The sequence below is a fragment of the Xenopus laevis genome, chromosome 2S, assembly GCF_017654675.1.
Source record: "Xenopus laevis strain J_2021 chromosome 2S, Xenopus_laevis_v10.1, whole genome shotgun sequence".
Classification (NCBI taxonomy): domain Eukaryota; kingdom Metazoa; phylum Chordata; class Amphibia; order Anura; family Pipidae; genus Xenopus; species Xenopus laevis.
This window is the reverse complement of record NC_054374.1, coordinates 127,321,371-127,343,344: the sequence shown is the minus strand read 5'-3', so window position 1 is coordinate 127,343,344 and position 21,974 is coordinate 127,321,371. Positions and strand designations below refer to the sequence as shown.

The 21,974-nt window shown below is 38.6% G+C and overlaps 1 protein-coding gene across 4 annotated transcripts in view; it reads left to right on the top strand.

Annotated features, from left to right (window-relative positions):
• The window catches only part of adcy6.S (adenylate cyclase 6 S homeolog), a 111,570-nt gene that overhangs the window by 28,044 nt on the left and 61,552 nt on the right, over positions 1-21,974 (top strand). For all 4 annotated transcript variants that reach the window (XM_018249986.2, XM_018249985.2, XM_018249987.2 and 1 more), the window contains exons 2-3: positions 1,326-1,487; positions 1,749-2,607. In XM_018249986.2, coding sequence (XP_018105475.1) covers positions 1,326-1,487; positions 1,749-2,607 — 1,021 coding nt within the window. The remainder of the gene's footprint in view (positions 1-1,325; positions 1,488-1,748; positions 2,608-21,974) is intronic.

The window sequence follows — 21,974 nt, the reverse complement described above, 5'->3', positions numbered from 1 at the left end:
TCAGCAATGTTCTGCCCCTGACAGCAATCTTACGATATCTATGTCCAACCAAAGCTAGTGACAGTCTCCCACTGAAAATCGTACGATTGGCAATACACGCAGAGATATTATCGGCAGCCGACAGAAATTTTCTAACCTGTCCGATCGACCAAATGACCGATCTCCGCCGGACGAAAAATGTCGGGACTCTCCACACACGGTTCGAAAATCGTACGAATCCGGGATTCGTACGATCATATCTTTGCGTCTATGGCCAGCTTAAGTCTTAAGGAATGAATAAACGTTGTTAGCACAGATATTTACTGGTAACATTAGGTATGTGGCTCCCTGGGTAATGCTGTGTTTCCATGTTTCTTCCATATATCTACAGTGCTTTCTTCTCATGTTGACACATTTTATTACTAACACAAGTCAACTAAAATCTACTTTCATACCAGAAGTTACTGGCACTGTTTAGCACACAAACAGCAGAGACAACTCTACTAAGCTATTGATCTTGATATCCTTGAGCAGATTGAGTTGCTATTCATTTGGACTTAACCTTTTCCCTATTTCTAAATAGGAATTTAAACTTTTATTACAAGACTGGTTTCATGTTTATTACATTATTCTTACACTAAAAGGGTTATGGCAAACGGCAAGTTCTCACATTTGTAGTTAACCTGGCTCAACTTTCTTCTTTGCTTTCCTTCTCCTTTCCTTTTGAATAAGTCAACTTCATTTTTATTTGTTCTTTTGACTGGGTTAAAGAGATGCTGACACCTGAAATTAAACTTTTTTTTTACATCTATTATAATATTGGCTTTGCAAGCTACTTCTATCTTTGCCATAAAGTATTTGCATGATGCTTTTACATTACCTGTCTGATCCCCCATGTTCCTGTATGAGGGGGCTGCCATATTTGTGCAGCAGGAGTCCGTTAGCATTAGAAACTGTAACTAACAGGCTGAGATGGGACAGTCAGGTTGGCAAAGTCAGAGTGTCAGAGTGTCAGAGAGTCAGGCTTAGGAACTTCAACTAACAATTATATACAAAAATAAACCTCTCAGCAAAAAATGATCAACATGACCTATAGGTAACATTTAATGTACATTCATATGCTAAAATTCATTTTTTAGTGTCAGTATCACTTTAATTAAGTGCTGATTATTAACCCATGTAAACGAACAAATTAAGAATTATATCAAAATAAATAAATAAATAATATAACGTGAAATTATACGAATGCCTAGTCAAAGCAATTAACTTCCATGCAGTAGACTGAACATTCTATCTTCAAAATTTCTGATATACATATTTTGTTTTTAATCAACCGCCTCTCACAGGTGCCCAATTGAGATCTCACCTAATCTCCCTCCTAATGCCATTGAATTAGTAAACTCAGAAGCAGCAGCCCTCCCCCAACTCTCCACCCGACGGAATAAATGCCGTGTATCACCCACCCAGCCTGGAGCCTCTGGGAAGCTGCCAACTCCCAGCCAGGAGAGGTAAGTGCTCAACCATGGGGAATATTTCAAATGCATAAACCTTTAGACAGCAGTTCTGGTAAACAGAGTTCTCTGGAAGGATACTGGCCATCAAAATCCCATATGTTTCGAAAACTCAATGTGTCTGTATACAAATTTATCTGAGGTGGTGCCAGCATAAAAAATACACTGCTAGCAAACACAATATGTCACATATTTCCCTCACTAATAATATTAGCCTTCAGTTCTGTATTGTAATTTTGCACTTTGCCTAATTTGCAGCAAAATGTCCTGGTTTAGCGGTATCCTGGTCCCCAAAGTGGACGAACGAAAGACAGCATGGGGGGAGCGCAACGGGAAGAAGGGAAAGCGAAAAAACAACTCTTTATGTGGTCCCAGATATATGAGCTGCCTTCAGGACCCTGAAATGGACAGAAACAACCGCAACAACTTCAGCCTCCGTTGCACCTGGCAGGAGGACCATTATGGCAAGAAAGGGGCAGGTGGTGACCTTGGACTCAAATCTGTGGCCCTTGGATTTGAGGATGGGGAGGTTAAGGGCTCCAAAATGGGATCAATTGAAGTGGTGGGCACCGAGGATAGTGAACAAAACTTGACTCCTGGAGAGTGCTGGGTACGATTTTTACAAGTGTTCCAGTCAAAGAAATTCCAGTCTACTAAACTGGAGAGACTATACCAACGTTACTTCTTCCAGATGAATCAGAGTAGTCTGACTATGCTAATGGGAGCCCTTGTACTGGTTTGCCTGGTCATGCTGATCTTTCATTGTACTCATGGGGAACCCCAGGTAGTCTACGTATCTGTCCTTGCTGTTGCTATGGCTCTGTTTTTGTCACTTATGGTGGTGTGTAATCGCAATGGCTTTCACCAGGACTACATGTGGATAGTAAGCTACCTTGTGATAGCAGTCCTGTTTGCTGTGCAGGTTCTTGGGGTTCTCATGGTGACCCCACGTAGTGCCTCCGAAGGAATCTGGTGGAGTGTATTCTTTATCTATATTATCTATACCCTGCTTCCTGTGCGCATGAGGGCAGCCGTTCTGAGTGGACTAATTCTGTCCTCCTTACACCTTATCATCTCATGGAGGCTCAACCTGACAGATGTTTTCCTTTGGAAACAGGTATGTACTATGTTTACATTAATAATAAATGTATAATGAGCTTTAATGTCTGTAAAACCTTTTCTTTATACATTAAAGCTTCCATTTTTATTTTAGGGGTTACATTACGCTTTAGCTGAAAAGGGATGCATTTCAACTTATGAAAAAGATATTATTTGTTTTCTATAGAACCGATGTTGTCAAGACTAGAGCGAATTCATGGATCTATGGCACTGATCTCTTTTCTAGAAATTATTGTTTTGATTGGTTTGATTTTAATTACATTTCCCCTTGTTATGGGAGGTGACATTTTTCTGTTAGCTGCAACTGAACAGGGCCACCAGCTTGAAATAAGAAAAAAAGTACATTTTCGTATTATTTATTTGTATTGAATGTGTAATAAGCTTCAGGACTTAATGCCATTGTTATGTTTATTGTTGTACTATTCAGTCATTATTGTGAATAATATATATATATCACTATAACATGGCAATGTTGGAAAAACAGGGATTAAACTAATAGTTAATATTTAGTTAATAGCAATGTGATTATGGTTTGTGCTCCTAGTCAGAGGCTGATGTAAGATTTCATAGACAGTTACTACATTATGGGCCTGTGTGGAGAGTCTGGACCTCTCTGTACATGAAATGCAAGGGCCCAGTGGCGGGACTACCGGGGGAGCAGGGGGTGCGAGCGGGCCAGGGCCCGCACCCCCTCAGGGCCCCCCGGCAGACCACGTGCAGCTGACAAATGCGGCCGTTCGGAGGGGGCGGGGCCCGGCTGTGCGTCACGCACCAGGGCCCGCCCCCCTCTAGTGACACTTCTGCAAGGGCCTATTGGATTCTCAGTCCAGCATGAAATATCACCTCTCTCCATTCATTTCTATGGGATTTTTAAAGGTGTATTTATCAAAGGATGAACTTTCACTTTCAACCTGTGATCAATACACCGTAAAAATCCCATAGAAATTAATGGAGAGAGGCGGTATTTCACTCTAGCGGACTGTGGTGATCTCTGACTTCGCTCTTTGATAAATATACCCCATTGAGTCAAAGTTTCAAAAATATTTTGGGCCACAAATACATACCTATTTAGATCAAATGGCCATTCTCACCTTAATTTTTATCCTACCTGGCCTTCGGGCTGTGTGCCAATGCCACTATTCCAAGCCCCCTCAAAGTGGTCCAGCCCCACAGTTTGGAAGCCACTGCATTGTTGTGTTTACAATACTACTACATGTATATAACTTGTTGGTAAGCTATCTTCCAGTGTTTGCCCTTTAGTAAATGAGGCCTTTTTTTTTTTAGATCAACTTTGCTATGCTAATGATCAGCAGTCAGCAAATCAGCAGTCAGCTGAAAGTCCCTTTGTATAAATAAACCACTCTGTTCCCCATCGGCTATATGTTATGCTATAAGATAAGGAGCAGCTCATTACATAGAATCTTCTCCATGGACTGCTGATTTGTTTTGATTATGGTCCTTCCCAACCATATACATATACTGTGTATATTATAGTTAATAATAACCAGTTTATTACTAAGGATAACATTGGGTATGCAATTTACATAAGTAAAGATCACTGGATCTGGAACCTCAGTACCCATTGACTCATTTAGGGCTCTTACACACGAGCGCTCCCCTGCATTGCGGTTTCTTCCATTCTGCTGCAGGGGAGCGCAGGAGGAGACGCATTTTGAAGGGGGCTGTACTCGCACCGACGCATGTTTGTGTCGAACGCAGGACGATGTTCTGGCCATGACAGCAATCATACAAAAGTTATGTCCAACCAATAGCAGTGACAGTCACCCATTGATATCGTCATATAGGCAATACATGCAGAGAAATTATCATTAGCCGACAGAAATCTTCTAACCTGTCCGATTGACTAAACCACCATTTCCCATGGTACGACAAATGTCGGGATGATCCACACATGTTGCAAAACTTCTGTGCAATTGGTGGCATAGCTTAAGTCTAGGAGAAAGGAGGGTTTTATGTTTGTTGTTACATATGGATGACTTTCTGGTTTCTGGACTTTCTGGTTTTCAATTCAATGGGATATTAAATTGTTGCTTAACTGATGCTGGTTTTGATTAATCTAAATTTGGCATGCATTTCTTTAAAATCATGTAACTACAATGGTGAATAATATGTGTTGGCTAAGGTATTAGCAGGTAATTAAACTCAGCCTTTGAAAATCATCCTAGTTCTGTATACTGTATGTACATCTTGAGCATTTCACTAACTGACTTCTTCCAGGCTGAACACTTCACTCATAGGATACATTACACTTCAAATATAGGATACATTACTTTAAGTTTACATATACACATACTCGTATATGGGTACGCTGTACTAGGTTAGGTAATGCTCAGTTTTATAGATTCCGAGTTGTTGTTCCACTCATCTGTTTTTTTTTAATACCATAGCAGTGCCAGATGCATTGGTCTTTCAAGGTTAAATGAAAAGCTGAGCCTGAAATGGCAAACTGATGATGTTTCTGTTTTTCTTCTACCACTACAAACCTTTGCTGTTAATGTAAATGTCTAGCTCACTTTTTATCTTATATGCAGATAATGTTTTGCATAGTACTAAACTGAGCTTTATATACTTGTATTTACATTCTATGGCCATTTAAAGGTGTAGCATACCTCCTTGTTCTAGAATGTACAAAACTTTAGGGAATAGGGCTTGTGCTGAACATACTTTTTGTCTATTGTTTTTAAGAAATCTTTGGTTTAAAGGGATTATGTCATGATTTATATAGTGTAGGTTTTATTTCTAAATTATATTGTTTACACTGCAAATAATTCACTCTACCATGTAAAATGTTATTTCTGAACCAACAAGTATATATATTTTTTTAGTTGTAATATTGGTGTGTAGGCAGCCATCTCAGGTCATTTTCCTGATCCTGTGCTTTCAGAAAGAGCCAGCACTTCAGGATGGAACTGCTTTCAGGCAGGCTATTGTTTCTCCAACTCAAATTGAAAGAGTCGCAGTGGGACATGGATTTTTACTATCGAGTGATATTCTTATATGTACCATGGAGTTGTTATCTTGTGTCAAGGAGATGTTATCTGGTTACCTTCCCATAATTCTATTGTTAGGTTGCTGGGTTGAAAGGGAGGGGGTGATATCACTCCAATCTGCAGTACAGCCGTAAAGAGTAACTAAAGTTTATCAGAGCACAAGTCACATGACTGGGGGCACCTAGGAAACAGACAATATGTCTAGTCCCATGTCAGATTTCAAAATTAAATATTAAAAAATCTGTTTGCTGTTTTGAAAAACCGATGTAAGTGCAGATTTCTGCTGGACCAGCACTAACTGATGCATTTTGAAAAAAAAAATTTTGTGACAGAAACCCTTTAAGTTATTTCTTGAGATAAAAAGGCAACATTAAAAATCTTCCATGCTTTGTCCTTGTGAGGTAGATGGTTTGATTACTAATGTCAAGTTCACCCCTTGCATAGTGGCCTCCTGCTAACAAAACAGCCACAACAATGAGTGAAGGGAGGGGTTGTATACTGTTACTGTAATTATCTACCTCCCAAGGACTAAACAGGGAGCAGCTGTTGGCCCTCTTTAAGCTCAAAAAATAACACAAAGCATACATTTTCATGATTAAAACAATAGGTTGTCTGATATAGCTTTTGTATAAAAAAATAACTTGAACTGTGAAGATATTGCCAGATTGCCTTGTACTGCTCCCAGAGAAGCTTTCACTTTAGTTGCAGTTTGTATGGCAGTCAAATAGTTATTCAGCAGCGAGGACAACAATTTAACCTGAAACTGCTTTGCTTACTTATTTTGTCATTGTTTTTCTGACAGTAGTAACAAATATGCATACTGTATTTATTCAATACTTGGTTTTTTATACTATCCTTTATATAAACCTTTACAGAGTTGTGTTCATTATTCACACCAGTCCCTGTCTCAGTGAAGCTTACGATCTAAGGTCAAAGTTGTGCATATTTTTGTTGTGAATTCTAAAAAATATATATGATTTATTTCAAAACTCAAAATTGATGACTTTTTGGATTGTTATGGGAGGTCAGCCTGCTTGTGGAGTGTGTGTGTTCCTAGTGATCATTAGAAGTAGAGATCATTAACATTACATTAACAGCAAAGGTTTGTAGTGGTAGAAGAAAAACAGAAACATCATCAGTACAGGTATGGGATCCGTTATCCGGAAACCCATTTTCATGGACTCTATTTTATCCAAATAATCCAAATTTTAAAAAAATTATTTCCTTTTTCTCTGTAATAATAAAACAGTACCTTGTACTCGATCCCAAATAAGATATAATTAACCCTTATTGGAGGAAAAACCAGTCTATTGGGTTTACTTAATATTTACATGATTTTCTAGTAGACTTAAGGCATTAATATCCCAATTACGGAAAGATTCATTCTCCGGAAAACACCAGGTCTAAATCATTCTGGATAACAGATCCCATACCTGTACTAATCAGGGACATTTGCAGTCTGGTGCTAATATGAGGAATGCTGGTCACCAATGCATTCAGTACAACCTAACCTTAGAGATGATTTTCTTTTGCACAGTTCTTTGATAACCATCTGTAGCATGCACACAGCTTTAAAGGGCAAAGTCAAGTATGTGCGGAATTATTCACAAATGTGAATATGGCATTTTATATTATATGTGGGCATACTAATTATTGCACACACCAGAATTTGTTGTATTATTTATTCATATGCATGAGTGCAGATCTTAGAGGAAATTTTCAGATCTCAATACCACACAAGCCAGGCCTTTGTTAATTAGAGAATGGATCTTTTTGTGCAATATGTGCGTTGCAGTCCAAACAAGTACATTTGGCTTCAGCGCCTGTTTCTGTAAAGTCATTATCTTTACTGGGCAATCATTAAGCAGCAGAAAGAAAGAACAGATGACAACCAGTTTGCCTAGAGGGATTTCACAAACATACAGCTTTTTGTTTAGCTTATTTATGAATATTTGCAGGTGCTCTTAGCTCATCTCCACACTGCCATCATAATTTTACTTGAAAAGCTTTTTACCATGAAGTCCCAGATGAGGCACCTAAGCTATTAGTTGCTAATCCTCAATTGGGTCTGGTCTATCCTTGCAAAACCCTGCCCATAACAAAAATATCTAGTTTTTGCCAAGAACATAAACCATGTTTCTGAGGGTAGTGCAAGGGCATCTGCACACTCCTTAGGGCAAAGGCACACATTACATATACAACAATTCTCTCTGATGGCGGTTTGTAGTCAGATGGAGAGAAGCAGATCTACTTTAATCAGCAGCTCCATGTATCTGCACTGCCAGCTTCTATCTGAGTGCAGATATATGGAGTGGAATCGAGATTGTCCCAAAAAAAGCATGCATTATCAGACAGATTGCTCTGCTCCGTGTACCTACTCAAACTTTACAAGTACTCAAAATGGGGCTTCGAAATAAGAATTCCTTCAAAGCTTTGGAATGTAACACTTCTGGAGGGACATTCTCTGAGACACATACACACCCTATAGTTATTGTCACAGAAACAAAATGTGCCAGGGTATCCTGCACTCATAACAAGTAAGTGTGAACAGAAGCATCCACTTGTAAACAATGCAAGCACTCATTCACTTGTCAGCTGGGGAACTCAGAGGTGACCATGCCACTTATTGATCTATGGCCACGAGAACAGAAAGGTGGTAATCAGCACCCTGATACTTTGCAGTGCCTTATTGCTTGCTTTCTACCCCTCAGTGGACTTAGAAGCCTGCGTGACTCTTCTTCTTTTTTTAAACTTTGGAAGGATATTCATCCAGTGTACAGATATGGGCCAGTTATCCAGAATGCACGGGACCTGAGGCTTTCTCGGTAATGGAATTTTTCTCTAATTTGTATCTTCAAGTCTACTAGAAAATCATGTAAAAATAAAATAAACCCAATAGGCTGGTTTTTCTTCCAATAAGGATTAATTACAGCTTAGTTTGGATCAAGTACAAAGGACCATTTTATTCTTACAGATAAAAAAGCATTTGTTTTCAAATTTGGATTTTTTTGGATAAAGTGGGAGATGGCCTTTCGGTAATTTGGATCTTTCTGGATACTGGGTTTCTGGGTAACTGATCCCATACCTGTTTTAATTCCTGTATTAATGCATTTAATGCCCTCAATAATGTGAGTGACTGAAGCAGAAAAATAATTACTTGTGTTTGTTTAAAATGGTGCAATTTCTGTGCCCCAACAACAACAAAAATAACTGCACAATTCCATTAGTCTTTTTTATTGTGTTCCCGCTGTTTTAACATAGCATTGCTGCATTTTTTTTTAAATCAGCTGAGAAAGTCAGCCATGAAATAAAAAATGTATTAAAATGTTTCATTACTTCTGCCATGATATATATATCATAAAATATGCACAACTTTGACCTTAGATCGTAAGCTTCACTGAGACAGGGACTGGTGTGAATAATGAACACAACTCTGTAAAGCTTTATATAAAGGATAGTATATATAATGAGCTTCCCTCCATTCTACTGATTGTGTCTAAATCCTTTTGTAAGAGGCAGCAAATCATAATGCTCCTTTTAATAATAATAAAGTGGAGGAAAGCATTTTGCCATCACAACAATGAAATGTTCCAATCTTTTAGCAACTGTTTCACTCCCTGTATGAATTAATCATTCTGGAAGTTGTATAGCAGGCAGGGATTTCCTCTATTGAAATACTGTCCTCTACAAGCTGCTGCCTTTTTGGCTACATTTACACTACACATTAAGGGGACCTTTCACCTGTTCTTCTGAAAGAGGAGAGACAAACTGAGCCCCCAGGTTGCTTCCTGAGCTGTTGTTCTGAAGGTTTTACATCAAGCCTAATGCATTTATAAGTCTATACTAGGGATGCTTTTCTAATAAATTATTTTTGAATTCTATTTGACTGGACTGTGTGTGGAGGCCATAAGTAACTAACCTTTTGAATTTTTAGATTACTTACCACTGTAGGTGAAGATCTGATACTTGAGCCCCTGGACTCTCTCTGTTTCCTATAGTGAGCTGTTTCAAACTTCTGGTGCTTTAATATTTTGTGTATATAAAGATGACTAATCACACACACATATTAAAGATATGCTATTGGTCAGGATCAAGAAAAATTATATCAAAAGGTATATTATTAATGAAAAATCCACCAGCCTATAAAGAGAGTCCCTCAAGAGACCCATGTTCCCATGAACCCATGTTCTTTTGGCTTTTGTTTTATGAGCCCATGTCACTTTTAATTCCTTCTAAAGCATTACTTAACCTTCAATACAAAAACTGCTACCTGTGCCTGCGTATAGAATGTCAGTGTGACGCCACAGGGTTGTGCTATGGTTCTGCAGTGCCAGATGTCTCCTAATTGATATTGTTCATGCTGGCTCTGTATTTCATCAAGTGATGTAAATGGAAGAGACACAGGTTTGTTTATTGGCTCTGTTATGAGTCTTAAGCCTTTCTCACTCCTTGTGTGTTTATCTTTCTTCATCATATTCAGGGTGGAGTATTACTGGCTCAGATTCAAATTGTACTACCTAATGTATAAAACCAGCAGGCCTATATTCACTGTTTGTTTTTGGGAGCTTTTTTGCTTTACTGTTGCTCTTTACTGGATAATGACGCACTAACTCCCCTATTTTCCCAGCTATGCTCCCTACTAGTTTTTAAAATAATATTGTGCCGTCCAAATCCTTCACATGATGGTAAAGAACATTGTCTAATATTCCATGTGCAAAGGCTGAATTATGTAAGAATATCACAGGAGATAGTATGAAGAACAATTGTGCATGTTTGGGGCCATAAAAACCAATCAGTTTCAGCACTCAGGCTTCTTAGTTAAGATACCACATACCATACAATTCAGTAGATTGTATTTAAAGGGTAACAAATGGAGTATAGAATAGCAATTAAGCATCAGAGAGAGAGAAAGAGGTTTATTGGGGTACCCAATTTTTTGCATTGGTTAAATAAACACCACTATCCCCCACAATTTGCTCTTACTCATTGAAGGGGGGTATCAAACTGGATTTCAGTTCTTACAACAATCATTCCTGTTTTACGGATTCTTTGTGATGAAGTTCCTTTTTTCCTTTCTTCTGGGAATAATTTAAATATAGAATCTGTCCCAGGATTTGTCGGTGTTTAATCTCAGAATTAATGGGCTGTAAGTATTCTTGCTGCTTTGTGGTACATGCTGGGATGTCAGCTGGGAACTTTCCCTTCACTAGTGAAGATTTTGCTTTTTAATTATCTAGTGTTGTTGTATTAGATGGAATGTTAAGATACATAACTTCCCATAAAGTTATTTATATTGGTTGTCCTGGTGGTCCCAAATATGATTTTTTTTAATTAGTTAAGCTAATAGCAATACAGGCCTATTGTGATATACTGTATGCACTGAGAAAATACAGGATTAATTGAAACTAAAAGCACAAAATGTTATATTTTTTGGCTATCCTTATTGAGGTGGATCTAAGTAGAGAAACAGATTACTATTTTTTTTCATTTGTTTTACAACATAAATCTTTAATTCATTCTAAAGGGACTATTGCTTAGTCTGTCCTAAACAGCCTGTCCATAGTTAGAACACATTAGTTATTTACTATAATGAAGTTCCACCTACCATATAGCACAGCTTAAAACCATTTTACTAAGTTAACATATTAACCTTGATTAACTCTATGATTACTTTGCTCTACATTGCTGGCTCTCTGCTAATTAGCTAATGTTACTATAGTGAAGTATTAAATGAATACCAGCTTGCAAATATGACTTAACTAAGACTTTCTGGGCCCCACAGCATAATTTAGAGTCCTTAAAACTTGGTTAAATGGTATGCTTGTACATATTAAAATTGCTTATCAATTTGAACCCCACTGAGCCCTCCACACTCCTTGGCCGCACCAACAATGATAGGGATCTTCTTTCCTATTGTATTGCCCTCGGTTGAGGTCTACTTATAATATCATCTGTGAATCCTGTGACTTTCGAGGACAGCTTGAGTTAGGTGTCGAAACGTCGCAATAAATATGATTTTTTTTTCACCTTAAAAGACCTGGAGTGCGGTTTCTTTGCTATTTGGATATATATATATATATATATATATATATATATATATATATATATATATATATATATACACACACACACACACACACACACATATATAGACAGCTGGATGTCCGCACAACTCGTATAAGAGTGAACAGTACCATATATATATATATATATATATATATATATATATATATATAGATATATATATATAGATATAGATATAGAGATATAGATATAGATAGATATATATATATATAGATATAGATATAGATATATATAGATATATATATATAGATATATATATAGATATATATATATCATATGGTTTATAAACATATATTGTCTATATATGGCTTTATGTTTATATGGCCATTTCCAACAGTACCACATGAGGAAAGGTGCTCACCTTATGGCAAAAAGATTTTGGGATTCATTTGTAGGAAAATAAAGGGTGAGAAATAGCTTCTCATGTACATCTCTATAGGCCATCTTTGGGTTAAGAAATTCACACCTATTAACTTTTCTTGGATTAAAATTTGCAAGCCTTGACACTCGCTAAATCAAGCAAAATCTTTTTTCAAGCAAGGAGTCTCAGCTGTTATATGCTTTTGTTATTGTAGGACCCCCAACTCAGGCTGCTGTGGCTATTATTGTGACCATGGCCTTTCACGTACTGGGGTATATATCATGTACAATGACAAAAATCATTCCTGTAATACATGTGGTTTCTACCCTTTCCCAAAAGAATACTGACACCCATATTTTTTTCTTATCCATATTGACTACAATGGCATCAACCAGCATTTTTACTGGTCAGGCTGTTAAAACATGGGGCAGATGTTAACCCATGTCATACCAACGACACGGGTGTTTATTGTGTCATGGCAGAGGGCAGAAAGGTCTTACGTTACCAATTGTTCTCTTAAACTTGTGTTGTGAAGGCAGTTATGTCTCCTCAGGAAGTATATCTGAGGGAAATTAGTGTGCAATATAAACAATAACATGCAATGTTTTATATACATAACAATTGTGTTTGAGCAGAAATTATACCAGATGTTCTATGTTGTATACAAAAACTCAGCAATAAGAAGTCTTCGTTACAGTGATGATTGCACGATTCCATAAAGGTTTAATTGGTTTAGATCAGAACGGATATTCATCTTAAAGTGGCCATACACATAGTGATAAGCTCATTTGCAGTGGCGTAACTACCGGGGGAGCAGGGGGTGCAACTGGGCCAGGGTCCGCACCCCCGCAGGTCCCCCTGGCAGATTGCACGCGCTGCAGTCGGCTGCAGCCGCAAAGAAAACACACACGGACAACGGTGGGGGGCACGGGCTGCACGGCCCGCCCCCACCTAGTTCCATTACTGCTCATTTGGCAATTTCGCCAAACGACCGGATCTCTCCCCGATATGGCCACATTGAGGTTGGCGATATCGGGCTGCTTCGATTGTGGTCCCATCATAATGCTGGCAATACAGGACGGGATTTTTAACCCTGCCCGGTCGACATCTGGCCGACTTTCGGAGGGCCACACGCAATAAGCTCCCAACTCAGTCTGTCTGCAGCTTTTATCTGCCTGTGTATGGCTAGCTTTAGAGTTTTGTGTGTTTCGTTTCAAGGAAAAAGGGGGAAACTATAATTAGGTTATAATTAAACAGTGTTTTGGTATACTAGTTCCCTGCTTGCCATACAGGTCTGGAAAAAATAAGGCTTTATCTCAACATTTCAACCAGAGTAGAAGCAGCATTTGTTACATCAGCCCCAAGACATCTACAGTCCATAACAAAATTATGTCCTTGCTTGTGAGCTTTTACTTCCAACAACATACTGAGTTTGCCTGTGCTGCTTATAAATAAACTGAGTTTTCTTATGGTTCTAAAAAGCAGGAGCTTGGGGGCTACAAGTACATACAATAACTAAGTTAAATGTACATAATGGTGATGTTGTAGACAGGGTAGAGACTACCTACTTAGGTTGCCAAGGAAAACTGTTTGTGGAATAGCCCATAACTGGCACTTATCTCATTTATAATGTTTTCTTCAGTCCTTAGTATTTTCATTGTACACAGTCAACAAGAAAATAATTTTGGTGAAGGGGAGAAAACGTCATATTTTTTCTTTGGAAAAAGGCCCAGGATCAATAAATTCGCTCAAGGCTGAATCTCACCCACCTGGTGAACAGGTCTAAGGACTGGTGAATTGTGACATGCTCAGCCTTTATCATAAATATGGGCAGGAATTATGAGAAATTTGTGCAGATGGGAAGAAAGTATAGGAGAAGGGCCTGGGGAGGGTAGACATCTGGGCCCCAATGTTTCTAAATAGGAATCTGTTAAGAAGTTTTGCATTCTGAAGAGTTTTTGGCCAATAGTTAAATTTTCATGTTGCTGTAGCTCATGTATGTATATTATTATTTACATACTTGTATACAGTTCCATATTCTGTCCATATGTTTTTAATAGGGATGCACCGAATCTACTATTCTGGATTCGGCTTAACCCCTGAATCCTTTGCGAAAGATTAGGCCGAATACCGAACCGAATCGGAATCCTAATTTGCATATACAAATTAGGGGTGGGAAGGGGAAAACATTTTTAACTTCCTTGTTTTGTGACAAAAAGTCACACGAGTTTCCCCCCTGCCCCTAATTTGCATATGCTAATTAGGATTCAGATTCTGTTTGGCCGAGCAGAAGGATTCGGCCGAAACCGAATCCTGCTGAAAAAGGCAGAATCCTAAACCGAATCCTGGATTCGGTGTATCCCTAGTTCTTAATAAGGCTCAGAGACTGAGCTGCACACCCTAGTGCCTATTATAGCTCCAATGCAGATAAGCACTGAGTATGAACTAGCTGAATGGAGTAGGTACCAGACACCTTATTATATAACTATAAACAATGGCCATTCGATTTAGTAAAGGCAACCACGCAGCTAGAATCAAGCAGCTATTAATATAAACTGCTTGTTCTTTTCCACTGCTGTGTTTCTTAAGATTTTTACTTTGTCATACATCATAACTCCCAACATTTTGGAAACAAAAAGAGGGACAAAAAATTTGCTGTGCGCAATTTTTGACCACACCCATTTTTGTGACCACACCCCCTTATTACCATGTTCATTTTTACAATTTCACAGGTTATAAAAGTTTGGACATATTTCTGTGGTTTCTTTCAGTTATTACAGTTTTGCTATTGAAGGTGAATTGCCCTTTAAGCTGTGAGTCTAACTTTTCCCAAGGGACCTGTTATCTTATATTGTTACAATTACTTGTCTAGATTGCTTATCTAGATACATTTGAATTGTTACAAATTTATCTTATCTTCTGTTGTGGCTGTTCTGGGCTCTCTGTCAAAAACCAATTAAGTTAGAAACTTTGTTTCTTTTTCTGGCTGCAGCGAAAAACGGGACTTTCAAGAACAAATGAAGGACTGCAGGTTGAGCTGTCAGAAGAGGGACTGTTCTTCTAAAAACGGGACAGTTGGGAGTTATGTCATACATTACTCCATTTTCCAAATACGGGGAGCATACTACCTCTCCAAACATTACTACTACATGCTGCACGTACCTTCCGTCCCCCATCGGAGAATTTCCAGACAACAGAGAGCAATTCACAGAGCATCAGAAAGAGTGTTTAAAAATGTACAAATTAGTGGATCATATGCTTTATGCGTTTCGTTGCGTCTCGGCACTTCCTCAGAAGTGGTTTTGTGGCGAAGCAATCGCTTCTGAGAAAGTGGCGAGACGCCACGAAACACGTAAAGCGTATGATCCACTTTTAAAAACTTCTCCTGATGCTCCGTGAATTTCTCTCTGTTGTCTCCATTTTGCATTAGCTGTCCATTCTGCCTTTACATTATCAGCCCTTCTACGTGAACCTGTACCTAAAAGGAGGGTTAACTTTATAAAAAGATGAGATTTATTTTCATTAAATGCTGTTTGTATCAGTGCTTCTTATTTACAAAATGTTGCGTTCCATAAATCTGTACAATTGGAACACAGTGCAATGCTAACTGTAAATATATGTTCTCTTGTGGTTAAGTGAAGGTCACAAGGTAAAAGCATCCTTTGCTTGCCTTCCCTGCCATTTACAGCAAATGTAATTATAGTAAAACAAAGAGAGCACAGTACAAATGAAACTGTTATTAAAATATACAATGCTCGTCTTTTTAACTTGTCTCTTCTGTTTGTGTCTGCCCAATAAAAAGGCTTTCCTGGATAAAATTCAAGTTATGAGGAAGGGAAACTTGTTTGGGTGTTTGGGAGAAAGTCAATAAAAAAATATGATAAAAAAGTGTTGATGGAAGGAATAGTGCTGTATTAAACAGGAACAGGCAGGAGGAAGTGACTTTCTGACCTATCCCTGGTGTGTTGAATCCATGTTATATTCCTGTTTAGATATAGACAGATAAAATATATAGACATATAAAATACTGTATGTTTTATGACTTCTCTGCTATCAAGTTGAAACCCTTCATTTTTTGTCATTTTATATCCATAAATCTGTGTACAGCAATATCTTTTCATTAGTAAATTTGTAACCTTTATTTTGGTGAGTACGTTTGACTATTTTGCTCTATTGTTCTCCACATTACAACAGTAATGATGATTAATATACTCCCCTGGCCCTCAGCATGTGTTCCTGAGGATTGATTGTTCATCAGATGCAGAGGGATGCCACCTATAGAAAGCCTTATGTTGAAATACTTTATAGGGTTCTTTCGTGATTTTGATGGTATAGTTTTTCTAGTTGTTTACCCTGCAAATAATTCACTCTACCATGTAAAATTGAATTCCTAACCCAACAAGTGTAATATTTTAGTTGTAATATTGGTGTAGGCAGCCATTTCAGGTCATTTTGCCTGGTCAGCACTTTAGGATGGAACTGCTTTCAGGCAGGCTTTTGTTTCTCCTACTCAATGTAAGTGAAAGAGTTGCAGTGGGACATGGATTTTTACTATTGAGTGCTATTCTTATATAATACACAAAAGCCATGAATATCTTGTGAATTATATCCTTATAAACGGTGAGTAGTGATGTCATCAGTTATAAACGGTGAGTAGTGATGTAATTTCTGTCACATGACTCACTAAAATTTGTGTATTATAATTAATAAAGTACCCCCAGTTGTAAAATATTAGGATATTATAAGTTACCTCGGAGTTCCATGACCTGTATAAAAACACTCGGCCTTCGGCCTCGTGTTTTTATATGGTCATGAAACTCCTCGGTAGTACAAGAGGGGGTACTTTATTCACTATATCTACCAGGGAGATGTTATCTGGTTACCTTCCCATTATTCTGCTGCTGGGGGGGGGTGGCATCACTCCAACTTGCAGTGCAGCAGTACAGAGTGACTGAAGTTTTTCAGAGCATAAGTCACATGACTGGGGGCACCCGGGAAACAGGCAAAATCTCTAGCCCCATGTCAGATATCAAAATAAAATTAAAGTAAATCTGCTCTTTTGAAAAATGGATTTCAGCGCTGGAGCAGCACTATTAAGTAATGCATTTTGAAGGAAAAAAACATGTTTTCTCATGACAGTATCCCTTTAATTAATTAATAGCAGTTGCTATATACTGTGCCTGTTTATGAGGAGGTTTGATGCGTTTTCTATGATTTGCAGTGGGTACTAGTAACTCAAATGTGGGTTCAAATTAATGTCAGTGAGTGACTTTGCTGTTACTGTGGGTGTCTGGGAGTGGGGGCAAATCAAGGTGAAGTCAAAAACATGCGTCAATTTATATTTAACAGGTTGGTTCCTTTTATATTTTTTATAATTTTATATATTTATATTTTATATAATTTAATATTTTTCCTTTACAGATCTGCTTTTAGACTTATGTTACACCAGCACTTTTCAGCCTGCCCAACAGCCCAATAAAGCTTCCAATGGGAAATGCTGGGAAGGGCAGGTGTGAACACATTTCAGTTCGAAAACTCTCACTAAAAAAATTGATTGGGTTCAGACTGCTGAAATACACTGGGCTTAAAAGTGTACCATGAGACACCTGCAAAGGGAAGCTTATTAAGTTACAGAAGAATGTTATTTAAGTACTGTAGTTCTGTAGTTTTTATTCCGTTATGTTAGTTTATTTTTTTCATTTGATTCTTTTTAAAAATTGAAATGCTGTCTTTGGAAGCCACAGTAAATGTTCATAGCCTCAAGAAAGCTGTGTGGCTAGGTTAAGTTACTGTATATGTCCTCTTTTATTTATGTTCCAGTTGCAGAGCCAAACTGCTGCCTGGTAGCTAGGGAAAGTAAAGCTGGAAATGTGAATCTTACATAGCAAACTGGGGAGTTGCAAGAGGTTAAAAAGTTAAACTGTTGAAAATCCCAAGCAACTAAAATGACTGGTGCTTGGAGATTTTCTTAGAATACAACTGCCCACAGCATACTTAAAGCTAATTTTAAGGTGAACAGGCCAACTTGGATGTTGCTTGCTGGTTGCTGCTTTATTCTAGTTGTAGTTTTGCTCTCAGACGAGTCATGGAAAAGCTGAAATTATTACATTATGAAGGCCCTTCTGTGTTTGTAGGCTTTCATTTTCAGGAGCCAAATGCTAAATATAGTTATGTAATTTGCAGTTTGAGTGAGTGTATACATGGCATGCAGACAATCGAAGCAATTCAACTATTCAAACGTGACCCTTTTGCAGTGGCCCCTATCTTCCCAAACTGAAGCAGTTATTTCAAGGACCAACCAATCATTTAGTTCCTTAGGGTGTTGTATTGTTTGCAGGGATGACTGCATGAAGTTGGGAAAAGTACTGGAACACCCTCTATCAGAGCTGTCCAAGCAGTTCACAGCTTCCACCAACAGCCAAAAGCAAAGATACTTGGCTACATTTTCCCTCAGACTGGAATATACATTATTTACAAATGTATGTGTGTCCAGACAGGACTACAACTTCCAAAGTCCACTGAAAGCCTGTGGTTTGGAACCTAGATCTGTAATCTAGAGGCCTCAGGTTGACCGTGCCTTCCCTGCCATAGATGCACCCAAATTGTCAAAGTTTTTGTAGTTACAATAAGATTGGTTTAAAAGAACAATGGCTTAATCCATAATCAAAGCTTTTCATTCTCACGCTTCTTACACTTTATCTATAATTGCTATTAGTCCTTTTTTTCTATATAGTAATTTTTCATTTACTTGTAGTTTTGCTATAAACAAGAAATGCAATAGTGTTATTGACCATATCATTTTCTCCTCTGCAGTTTTCATGGGGGAATGGATAAGGCAAATTTGCTTGGCAAGTCATTGCATTTTTAAGTGTTCCAAAGGTCTAACACGCAAGTTAGAGGATGCCTTCATGCCTTTCGCCCCTCATGAATACAGCGCTGACAAACACAGGCATTACTAAAGGTCTCTGTGCTCCGAAACAGAGTACAGAGACATGCAGCAATCCAAGTAGCAAGGAAGGCAGTGTGCAAGAAAATAGCAGATTGAACCAGTTTTTTACACTTTGCACATTGATAATTGACCTATGTTAAATGACCCTTTATTGAATTCTAATTACATTTAATATGCAGTTTAGTACACAAACCATGAATGTTGTGATTATTTTCTAGATTTATGATAATACAATTTCCTCTAGTAAACAGAAATGTGCAACCGTTGATAACTTGCTGAAATTCATAAAAAAGTTTGCCAACCCTCATTGAACTGTTCTGTGGTTGCTTTAACTTACACTAGTTATCCCAAGACATGAATGGAAATCTTTTTATATACTGTCTGCTGAAAAATCATCAGAATTGTTTTTACTTCTGTGATAATCAAATAACATTTGTAACATTGTAAGTTAGGTTGAAAAAAATACACGTCTATCAACATTTAATGTCTATATATATATATATATATATCATGTCTAACTGCTAGTTGATCCAGAGTAGGGATGTAGCGAACGTCGTAAAAAATGTTCGCGAACATGTTCGCGAACGTCCGGACAAAAATGCGAACGGTTCGCGAACGTTGCGAACCCCATAGACTTCAATGGGAAGGCGAATTTTAAAAGCTAGAAAAGACATTTCTGGCCAGAAAAATGATTTTAAAGTTGTTTAAAGGGTGCAACGACCTGGACAGTAGCATGCCAGAGGGGGATCAAGGGCAAATATGTTTCTAAAAAATCCATTGTTGACACAGCGCTGCGTTTTGTGCTGTAAAGGGCAGAAATCACACTACGTCACTCAGGTGGTGTTTCTGGAGATGGTATTATTATTGATATTTAGACAGAATGTGAAAAAGCTCACACAGCTAGGTGGCAGTGGTTTGAAGAACACACTGGGCAAATAATGCCTGCAAGGTCAACGTATACACTACAGCAGTGGATACGGAATATATTATTGCTGCTTGGAAAACGTCACTCAGGTGGTGTTTCTGGAGACGGTATTATTATTGATATTTAGACAGAATGTGAAAAAGCTCACACAGCTAGGTGGCAGTGGTTTGAAGAACAGATGCAGATGAGAGATCAGCAGCAGGACAGACAGCTGCCCACAGCAGCTACATACAGAGCACTGTAGTAGAAGGTAGATTACTAGCCAGCAAAGCTACCTAACCTAAAAAGTCCCTCAAATCCCTGCAGAGTTCTGTCCCTACAATACAGAGCAGTATCAAGTAGATTACTAGCCAGCAAAGTTACTATCAACTGTCCCTCAAATCACTAACAGCACTCTCCCTACACTAGCTCTTCCAAGCACACACAGGCAGAATGAAAAAACGCTGCAGGGCTTCAGTTTATATATGGAAGGGGAGTGGTCCAGGGGGTGTGGGGGTGGTCCAGGAGGGAGAGCTTCCTGATTGGCTGCCATGTATCTGCTGGTCTGGGGGAGAAATGGCAAAAAAAAGCGCCAGCTAAGGCGAACCCAAATTGGCGAACGTTGCGTTATGTTTGCGAACATTCGGCGGACGCGAACGGTCGATGTTCGCGCGAACAAGTTCGCCGGCGAACAGTCCGCGACATCCCTAATCCAGAGGAAGGCAAAAAGCCCAGTTTGAAGCCTCTCCAATTTGCCTCAGAGGGGGACAAAAGTCCTTCCTGACTCCAAGATGACAATCGGACTAGTCCCTGGATCAACTTTTACCATGAGCTATCTTCTAGTATTCCCTCACTTGCTAAAAAGCCATCCAACCCCTTCTTAAAGCTATCTAATGTATCAGCCTGTACAACTGATTCAGGGAGGGAATTCCACATCTTGGTAGAAACCATGTCACAAGGCTTATCTGACTCTTGCTCATTTCTGACATTTCAACATTTAGGAATAATTTGATCTTGACCAGAAAAGACAAACAAACTAATTAAAAAGTGTATTAGACTAGCCCAGGGGTAGGCAACGCTCGGCTCTGGAGCCTCATGCGGCTCTTCATCCTGCTTGCACGTCGTCTATACAGCCCTCACACCTGCTGGCGGCTTCTTGAGTGTGCAACCGCGGTAAGCTAGCTGTTGGCTTACCGCGGGCGCACACTCAGGAAGCCGCCAGAAGGTGTGAGGGCTGTATAGATGTCCCAGATGTGACAGGCAAGACCGAGCCGCAGCAGGATGATTCATCATGGTCCTAACTGCGGACACACACACACTCAGACAAGAGAGGGAAGATCAGCATGGAGCTTCAGAATCAGAAGTCACATTAAACAGATGAGAACACTAACATTTAATAGGGCTATTCAGCTTTTAATTTATTTCAAAGTAGGCCTACACATACACACTGTACTTCTGTTTTAATTAAAAAAAGGTTAAAACTTTTAAAAGTATATAAGCTGTATTATGTTTTGTGGCTCCATACTATTTTTCTTTAGTGGAAGAGGGGGCAAAATGGCTCTTTTGATAGTAAAGGTTGCTGACCCCTGGACTAGCCTAAAGACAATAACACATATATAAAGGGTAAACACATGCAGATCAACTCACAAATTGGGGACTCCTGAAAGACTTAATCTGTCCTCCTGTCAATGAATCATGGAAGGAGAGCCTGAAGTTATTTGGCTTATTATAACACCTATGCCTAACAGTCCAACAGGTTTACTAGCTTGTGTAAAGGTAATAGCCCTGATTTCACGAGGATTAGGAAGGAAGGTTTCAAGGCAGACACATGGGCAACAGTTCCGTTTGGTAAAAATTACCTGACACAATCTGTTCCAAAGATGAAAAATAGTTTTAAAGAAATCTAAACAATCATCAATATTCAAAGTTTGATTTCACTTGCCTTAAAACCCTATTCAGTGAGAGAACCAGAAGAACACATTGATCAGCTTCAGAAATGTATGGCACCCCTGAGGCTATCGTTTTAGTTAATGAAATATGATTTTGACTGTTCTCA